The sequence below is a fragment of the Clupea harengus genome, chromosome 13, assembly GCF_900700415.2.
Source record: "Clupea harengus chromosome 13, Ch_v2.0.2, whole genome shotgun sequence".
Classification (NCBI taxonomy): domain Eukaryota; kingdom Metazoa; phylum Chordata; class Actinopteri; order Clupeiformes; family Clupeidae; genus Clupea; species Clupea harengus.
Window position 1 is genome coordinate 15,884,114 of NC_045164.1, and position 9,686 is coordinate 15,893,799.

Genomic DNA, 9,686 nt, shown 5'->3' on the forward strand with positions numbered 1-9,686 from the left:
AGTTTGTAAATGTTTCCTGAGTAGAATGAGTCACAAATGACATTGACGTGAATTACCAGAAAGGAGAAGAAAATAGTCTAGTTGCAAATTAATCATTCAATGAAAGCGGAGGTCATCAGCCTGTTGGTATAAAAGTGTGTTTAGTGCAGAGCAGCAGCACTGGTGTGTGAGCCTCTCCTCTGTGTGTGTGTGTGTGTGGGGGGGTTGATTTCATCAGCCTGTTGGAATAAAAGTGTGTTTAGTGCAGAGCAGCAGCACTGGTGTGTGAGCCTCTCCTCTGTGTGTGTGTGTGGTTGATTTCATCAGCCTGTTGGTATAAAAGTGTGTTTAGTTCAGAGCAGAAGCACTGGTGTGTGAGCCTCTCCTCTTCAGGCTCAGTAGAATGGCCCTCATCAGGATCCTGATTGCTGGGGGGCTGCTGAGCTGCCTCTACTCTCTCTGCTCCTCCACAGGAATACCAGAGCCGTGAGTACAGCCTTCAGCACACAGTCCTCTCCAGGCTTGGGGAGTAACGGGATACGTGGAATGGCGTAACTTAATTAGGATACAAGAAAAAGGTAACTGTATTCCGGTACAGTTACAGAAAACAAATACGCATTTAGATTACAGATACTTTTAGCAAAAATTGGGATTACTAACAGGATTACACATTTAAAATGGATTTTAAAATGCAGAACATTATACTATCATCCAAGTCCATATGATGACCTCGAGTTCAAAAAATGGTTACCCTGGCTAGAAAAATCGACTATTTTGTCCTCAAAGCTGAAAGTGGGAAGAACATAACAGTGCAGTGCACCTTATGGCTCCCCGTGGTGAAAATACCATCGTTATCCAAGGACTCCACGTCAAATTTAATGAAGCAAGACCAACACTGCTAACGTCTCCACAGACAAATTTGGTTAGCTAACCTGTTAGTATAACTGTTAGTTAAGTTAGTGCTTGCCTACTAACGTAATGAAAAATGGGGACTGTGATAATTGGGATGATCGTGTTTGGATAAAACACAAGCCCCTGACCTAAATATGTTCATGGCAGTTTAATTGAAGTGTGAGTAACACCTGTTTATTAACAAAGCAAGTTTGGCTGCGGACTTTCACTTAAACAACATTCAAACAGCATATAAACTATACTACTATACTACTCCGTAGGTCCGCCCTATATTTTAATTTGGAACCCGTAGGCCTACTGTTAGTATTTACTTTAAGGTTTTCTTCTCTTTGACAGTTCAGACACTTGATTCATTAAAAATACTTTGGATGTTCTAAATCTGTGTTGTAATCAAAAGAGATCTTTCTTGTGAAATAAGCTGATTTAATTTTTTATCAGCCTATGCTTTGTAAACTGTGGTGCACTTTCATTGTAGGTCTGTAGGCTGAATTTGCATAATTTGCATTTCTTCAAAAAACACTGAGCAGAGGGCAGGTTTAATTCCTAAAACTTGGTTTCCTCATATTCTTTTCTAAGGTTACATTGTGCTGTTGACTTACATAATATGCTTAAGTAAAAGCCATCTTATTGATGTATCTTGTGTTGCCTTCATTTGCACATTTGAGGTAATCAAGTTACATAACTTTAATATTGTGATACTTCGATTAGGTTACTGATTACAACTTACAAACAGTGAAAACAGCAAAAACCTCAAAGCAACTCAGGATTAAAAAGCACAGTAGACATGTTCATAACGGGAAAGCACAAAAGATACGGGCGGGGGAACTAAGAACTACTGAAACTAAACTACACTGTGCCGTTGTGCAGGACAAGACTTCGAATCAAACGACGTGGGAGTCGCGGTAAACACAACGGCGTCAACGGGATCAAACTAGAAGTCCAACGACCTGATAATCGTGACAAATTCTGAACTGTGACGGATCGACCGGGAAGTCGCGGAGAAGACTGGCGTGGCAGCAGAGGTCGGGGATCCAGAACTCGTGTCATCTTGACCGAAAGTCCAGGAGTGAAACGAGCGTGATGCTAGAACCGACAGGGAGTGAAGGGCGTGAGGAGGTTATATGAGTGAATGACAGGTGTGCGGGATCAGTAATCAGGTGCTGGGGACGGTGACACTAGACTCAGACCCCATTCACACGGTTGCGTCCGAATGCGTTGATCCGTTAAGGGCGACAGATCCCCATTCACTTTGAATGGGGTGTCGTTATCCTTTGCCGAACTGAATTGTGGCTCTGTCATGGCAAAAGGTGTCCGGGTGATGTAATATTGGCTTTCGAACGACTCTTGAGTGACAGTTGCTATACCAATGCTAGCATTACGTCACCCGGATGCTTTTTGGAAGTGACAGACTTGCACTGCATTAAGTACCTCAATAACGCAATTTACCCCAGAGCATCTCCCATTATACTTCTCTACCTGAGACCAGTTTGCCTTTATTTGACCTGACATAAACAAAGCAAAACAACCATGTGCTTGATGTTTGACTGTGTTAGGAAAGTTGTTGACTCGCTAGTTTGTTATAGTATCAAAGTAATCAAATTTCAGGTTCGCGCTAGCATCTTGTTAGCGATTAGCAATTCCTTTGTTGTGTTGCTCTAAGAAAGTCCTTAATGTGTTGTGATTATTAGACATATCTGACGGCACCCACAATTACATTTTCACAAAACAGGGAATTGTTTGCAGCACCTTTAACTGAAGAGCACAATGGAGTAATTGCTAATCGCTAACAAGATGCTAGCGGCGAAACCTGTTGAAATTTGCTACAGGATACCTGCAAGGCAGGTGCAGCTAAAACTACAGCTTAGTCTCTTAATATTGTGCCTGAAAGGACACTACGTAACCCGGACACTTTTTGGCTATCAGTCAGATAGTCTCAAGAGTTGTTCGAAAGCCATCAGCTGCTTTTTAGACGCTTAATATTGGCTGCCAGTCTCCTGTAAGTAAGCACATAGGTTTAGCCACTAGCATCTCCTTAGCGATTAGCAATTCCCCCGTTGTGCAACAATCTTAAGCGACTAAAAAGTAGCTGATGTCTTTCGAACGACTCTTGAGACTCACTGACTGATAGCCAAAAGGCGTCTGGGTTACGTAGTGTCCGTTTAGGCACAATATTAAGCGATTAAAAAGTAGCTGATGGCTTTCGAACGACTCTTGAGACTCACTGACTGATAGCCAAAAGGCGTCTGGGTTACGTAGTGTCCGTTTAGGCACAATATTAAGCGATTAAAAAGTAGCTGATGGCTTTCGAACGACTCTTGAGACTCACTGACTGATAGCCAAAAGGGGTCCGGGTTACGTAATGCTAGCGTTGGTATAGCAACTGTCACTCAAGAGTCGTTCGAAAGCCATTATGACGTCGCCCGGACCCCTTCTGGTGCCCGGACACCTTTTACCATGACAGCTCCGTTCAGTTCGGCAAAGGATGACGTCACCCCATTCAAAGTGAATGGGGATCCGTCGCCCTTAACGGATCAACGCACTCAGACGCAACCGTGTGAATGGGGTCACACACGTAGCCGTTGGAATGCGTTGATCCGGCAAGGTTGACGCATCCCCATTCACTTTGAACGGGGTGACGTCATCCTTTGCTGAACTGAATTTTGGCTCCGTTGCGTTGCGTTTCATGCATAGCTTGCGGCAACAGTTGAAAAATGTTCAACTTTTCGAGAGGCAATGCATGCGTCAGCCAATCAAATTGCCTTTCATGCATAACTGACACCACAGGCGCTAGCCAATCAGATCACGTTTATGCTCACGTCTGAAAAGCGGGAAGCTCAAAAAAAAAAGTGCAGCTGGGAATGTGCCCGTTTTTCTTGTCACGTGCTCTGCTGCTGTATCAGGTCAGAAAAGAAGTTGAAAGTTAACGGCAGTGAAATAAATGTGAACTGTTTTATGTCGTCAGTTTATACACTCAACTTGCTCAATAATTGCAACCTCATAGTTTGGGTCACTTATACATTTCTATTGTAGAGAAGGTGGATTGATGTTTAGGATTAGACGTGTTTATGTAACGTTAGATTAGAGTCCCGATGTCCCAGAAGCTAGTACATGAAAAAATGTAACCCAATGTTAATGTAACTATCTCTACCAAATGATGGCTCGACGACTGATGTTATAAAACTGTTGCGTTTATTAAACTGTATGAAACACATTACCCTTAACACCGCAAGAGCTTGTCATCTCTTTTAGTAGAGTAGCGAACCTTAATCCGTCAATAGAGAACTAACTCACAGTGACTTTTCAGCGGGCCAACCTATACACCTCTAAACATCCAGGTCACAGGTCACATTAACAAAATAAAAGTCTTTCGTTTTAACAAAATACAATTCTTAGTATCTAATATTAAAGGTCCTTTGTACCACGTTTGACATACCAAATAAAACATTTCACACTGGATAAACAGGGTCATCTACAGTTAATTCCCTGTATTTCATCATCGGCCCTTACGTGTATTGTCTACCTACACTCCAGACTGAAGTGGCATTACCCAATTTCATGTAAACTCTCTAAGGACGTCATCTTGGGATAACCCTGTGAATAATCTTATGAAGCAGTAAAACGAAGCGTTGTCTTTGAGTGCAGATTCAGTATTTTGGTCATAATGTCTTTTGTGCTGAATGTTTTGTGAGGCACTGTTTTTAAGAAGTGATCACATGAAAAATGAAACACGATGTTGGTTTCTACATCATCACACTTCTGTCTTCACAGCCTTTTAGTTTCCTGACGACCTTGTATGAGGACATCCTGAATGGTAGGGTTGCCACCCGTCCCTTACCGTACAGGGGTCGTCCTGAATTGAACAACTAAGTGACGCGATTTTCGTACACGTCGTTTCATATCAAACTAGTTATACAAGCAGAGTGAAGACGTTTCATTTCAGTAGTGAGCCACGGACAAGCAGCGTGCTGTGTGATATTGCTTGTCAGCGTCATCGTTGCCATTGGTGAGCTATAGATCGACATGCTCTGCGTGCTGTTTGAGATGTTGCATCGGAACCGATCCTCTGTGGAGCTCCTGATCTCACTAAACTTTGACCTGTTTTGTGCCGACTTCCAGACGGTCATTCTAAAGGACAAACCTGTACCTAATGCACTCATTTCTCCATGTGGCCACTCTACTGGGTGGTTAACCCTGTTAATATTGTACATTTTGTAAAGATGTATTTTTCAGTGCAGCTTTGACTTTTTTTCATCACACCTGTTTATGTTTTGTTGTTTTTGAATATATTTTCTAGAAATATGGTGAGACAGAATTTCCACCAGGAAAGCGAGGCAGCCATCAACCGTCATATCAACCTGGAGCTGTATGCCTCCTATGTCTACCTTTCCATGGTAAGAGAAACTGCAAAACCTTCAGAATGAAGGGTTGAAAACTGCTGAAATGAGGAGGGGTGGTGTCTTATGTACCAAGGGCAGATTGAACTTGGAGGACTAGGGCATGAAGTGGGTGAGTGACTGTTTACCTCAGTTCAACCTGGGAGCAGTGAGTTCACATCCTTGGTTGTAGATAAAAAGAAAAAGCCATGGCTTGCCCTTACCTCACCTGGAGATAGGTCTTCCCTCATTTAAGCCCCGCTCTCTGCCATGTTTCAACACACTCATGCAGGGGCGGACTGGGAGAAAAAAGTGGCCCGGGAGTTACTGTCAGACCGGCCCACTCAATACACGGCGCGCAGCCCACTCAGTACACGGCGCACTGCCCACTCAATACACGGCGCGTTGCCCACTCAATGCATCGCACGTATCGACCAGTCAGTGGCCTACTTGGAAAAATACCCATACACTTAACATTATTTTGGATGATTACAAAGAAATTACATCATATATGTTTTTTTTTTGTAATTTTTTTTATAACATTTGGATCCACCAATTTGCCTGGATGGACACATGGAATAAAATGATACTGGCTATTGTAACACTCCAAGGTAGGTATAGTTTGCTAGATGAATATGATTAACTATGGGCTAGTATCAGATGGTTATAACTACAGAACCTTAAGGAATGAATGTCCACACAATACAGAAACTGGAATCAGAGGGTAGAATTAGTATGAACTATATTGTAGAAATGAACAGAATAGAACATATGATGGGGTGTGAACATCAGTGGTATCAGTAGTGTTGCATGCTGGGTGTGTGATTGTGTGTGTGTGTGTAGGGGTGTTGAAGGTGCATAACAAAACAATAAGTTAAGTAACAGAACCTAAACTAACTCTGCCGGCCCGGGTGCATTATAGTCACATGATAATAAAAAACAATATCAGTATACTCATGTGTTATCATTACCTCACTATCTAATCTAGATAACATATTAACATTGTTTATAATGTTAGTGTTGTGTGTAACACGGTGATTTTAGCATAACAAGCTAGCTGGTCAACTTATTTTACATAAATTATTAAAAATTATAAGATTGCCCTCTTTACAACTACCACCATGGATAGCTTGCTCATCGATTGTAAGCAAGTGACTACGACTAACATGTTAAAATAGATAATCTCGATGATGACAACAGCGCCAGCTTGCTTATTTTACCAGATCATTAAGGTCTCAATTTTGGACATATATGTACCTAACGTTAGCTAGGCTAGCTTGTAGGGAACGTTACCTCATCTGTGAAAAGCAAGCTAACATTGGCCAAGTCAACGCCACAACTTACCTTCGTATCACTGTCACCAGTCGGTGGTTTCCCAAATAAATCAGAATTTTTTAAATATTTTGATGCACCTTCCTCCAGACATCTTTTCTTTTTCTCCCTGAGCTTTTCAGCTCCACCGCGAGTGACGCAAGTGCTGAGTAGGCAAGGCAAGGCAACTTTATTTATTTATTTATGCAACTCAATGTGCTTTACATATACAATAACAGGAAAGGCCACAAAGAATTAAAATAAATAAAATAAAATGTAGGCTAGAGTGATTGACATTTAATAACACCTAAAACAACGTTAGACTGACGAAAGAGATTAGATGAGTAAAGAAGATGGAAACCATGAGCCTAATTCTCGAACGCAGTTCAGAAGAATTTAAGAAGGAATTAAAATGTGGAGATCTTTTCTTACGTTGAACTTCCAAAGTCCATAGGAATCACATTTCAGAAGACACTTCAGAACATTTTCGAAAAATAGGCACCATGAGTGTGAATACAGATCGCGAGGAGGAGTATAAAACTCAGTCAGTGATTTGGTTACACTAAAGGTAATAGTGGAAATTATACGTGTTTTGTATAATAAGGAATAATTGATGGTTCCGGCGATGATAGAGGAAGGGCTGGTTGGTGATGGAAGTGGCCTGGTGTTTTGGACCATCCCAACCCCGTCGGCCCACCGGGAATTCCCCCGGTATCCCCGATGGCCAGTCCGCCCCTGCACTCATGTTTGCTTTCCTTCTTTCTCCTGTCCAGGGATACTACTTTGACAGGGATGACCAGGCCTTGCATAATTTTGCCAAGTTTTTTCGCGACCAGTCTCACGAGAAGCTTGAACATGCTGAGAAACTCATGAAACTACAGAACCAGAGGGGAGGCAGGATCCTCCTGCAGGACATCAGGGTGTGTATTTATGTTGTGTGGTGTGCATGCGTGCTGTTATGTGTGTCTGTGGGTGAGTGTGTCAGAATATATAGTTTTGGATAACTTTTCATGAGCTCTCTCTGTGGTATGTGAATGCCAGTTGTTGAGTGTGAGCATGTGTTTGTGTTTGTGTTGGTGTTGGTGTTTGTGTTTGTGTGCATTGAGGAGATATAGAGCCCACAAAGGGAGGTGGCTAACGGGGAGTGTAGATACGGAGGGAGTGAAGGGTGGAGCACCTATCTCTCAAAGACATTAAACCTCAACTGTAAGGGAACGTCTTGTAATATCAAAGTTTTGTTTCAGAAAAAACCCAACTTGACAGAAGATAGGAAAACAGATATGCCAAAAAGCACTTCGGCCACAATTCCTATTAAGCGAAAGTTAGCCACTGAATTTAAACAGATGGATGGGGAATAATGGCGCACAAATGCACTTCACGAAGCGAAATATTTAGTCAGCCAGACAACTGTGGTCAGTAAAATCTGGAAACCCTCCAAATCCAGGACACAGACCTCAGTGGAAAGTACCAATGTGGATTTCACTAAATTGTTGCGATGGTTCCATAAGCTGGCTTTGTAAAAAGGGTTGAGGGTAGTGTGTGAATAAGATGTGAGTTTGAGGTTGTGTCACTGAACAAGTGTGTGTGCTTGGGTTGTATCGCCTACAGAAGCCTGAAAGGGATGAGTGGGGAAGTGGAGTGGAGGCACTGGAATGTGCCCTCCAGCTGGAGAAGAGTGTCAACCAGTCCCTGCTGGACCTCCACAAGGTCGCTTCCGACCACGTTGATCCTCACGTAAGTACACACATACACCTAGAAGCCACTTACCTGTGATGGATCTCTGTTGCCAAGTCATCTGGTTATGGGGGATGGTTACAACTTTTTAACTTCCTCCTCGCCCTCATGATCTGCTGTTCTCCCTCACAGATGTGTGATTTCATCGAGACACACTACCTGAACGAGCATGTGAAGTCCATCAAGGAGCTGGCAGACTGGGTGACCAACCTGCGCCGCATGGGTGCCCCCCAGAACGGCATGGCCGAGTACCTGTTTGACAAGCACACGCTGGGCAAAGAGAGCAGCTAAACCTCCCTCCTCCCAACCCCCAGTCACCACTTCCACCCGGCTGCATTTATCTCTTTAGCTCAAGCTCTTCGGTCATCTGCTGTTAAGACCAGTCAGTTGGCCCCTATCAACATTCTGCTTGCTCTTCTCCACCATGCTGTTCCAAAACCACCGTTCCCATAAGCCATAGATCTTATCATTGTTGTTGCTTGTCTTCAGTGGTTGACGCTCCTGTCCTTGGCCTTTGTTGTGTTTTATTACTGATCAAACCAAATAAAGGGATTCTGAATGTCTGTGTTGTCTTGTATGAAACAGTAACTGTAAATACTGACAGAAGTATGGTTGACCTATTAACAACTACGGTCTAGATGCCATGAAAAGGGAGGAGAGCAGAACGTGAGAACAATAGTATATATTCATTCAAGCTTCATTTTTTTCAGGTTGGTTAAACAGGGTTGGGTCTTACAGGTGACACCGCTATTATTCATTTCTTTTGTTCTTACAGTTGCCTTTGTGCTGTGAAGAGGGAAGTATGAATTAAAACTACCTCTCACTTTGGGGGTATATATATATATATATCATAATGCAATTAGCAACCAGTGCATAACACATTTTGTTATTGTCCGTTCGACCCACACTCGACCCATACCCATCAATGCGCTAGCATGCTCTAACAACACCCCCTACCTCTTTAGATTTTTGGCAAATTTTCCCCTTATGTTAAATATATTTTTGAATGTCAAAATATTGGTTGGAGAAATAGAAGGGGCGCAAAAAACTCTGCCCAGCAAAGTTTTATTTTTTTGCTAAGCGCAGTTTTTTGGCGCCCCCCTCTAGGTGGCGCTGTAGGCAACCTCCTTTGTCGCCTATAGGAAGGACCGGCCCGGCCTGGAGGGGTATAGTGTGGCCTGGGCTATTTTACACCCCCGGGTATAGTTTGGCCTAGTACAGTTTATCCCCTGGGTATACTCTGGCCTGGGCCAAAGTATACCCAGGTTTAATCTGGGCGGGGGTTAATTTGGCCTGTTACCTCTGGTTCTCCTTCCACTGTTGCAGGGGTACTGTGCTCTTTGGTGCTCAACCCGCCGCTGGACTCCAACCAACTGA

At 43.0% G+C, this 9,686-nt stretch overlaps 1 protein-coding gene across 1 annotated transcript; it reads left to right on the forward strand.

Annotated features, from left to right (window-relative positions):
- Nucleotides 1-248: 248 nt before the first annotated feature.
- LOC105910049 (ferritin, heavy subunit-like) lies at nt 249-8,872 on the forward strand. Its single transcript, XM_012838731.3, has 5 exons — nt 249-465; nt 5,186-5,282; nt 7,349-7,495; nt 8,184-8,309; nt 8,442-8,872. Exons 1-5 carry the CDS (start codon nt 383-385, stop codon nt 8,598-8,600), a joined length of 612 nt encoding a protein of 203 aa, XP_012694185.1. The 5' UTR covers nt 249-382; the 3' UTR covers nt 8,601-8,872.
- The last annotated feature ends 814 nt before the right edge of the window (nt 8,873-9,686 follow it).

Bases quoted from the DNA above. Each gene is read 5' to 3' on its own strand.
- LOC105910049 (XM_012838731.3), top strand. From the start codon at position 383: ATGGCCCTCATCAGGATCCTGATTGCTGGGGGGCTGCTGAGCTGCCTC. The intron at 7,496-8,183 runs GTGTGTATTTAT...TATCGCCTACAG, and splicing joins TCCTCCTGCAGGACATCAGG to AAGCCTGAAAGGGATGAGTG. The intron at 8,310-8,441 runs GTAAGTACACAC...TCTCCCTCACAG, and splicing joins CCGACCACGTTGATCCTCAC to ATGTGTGATTTCATCGAGAC.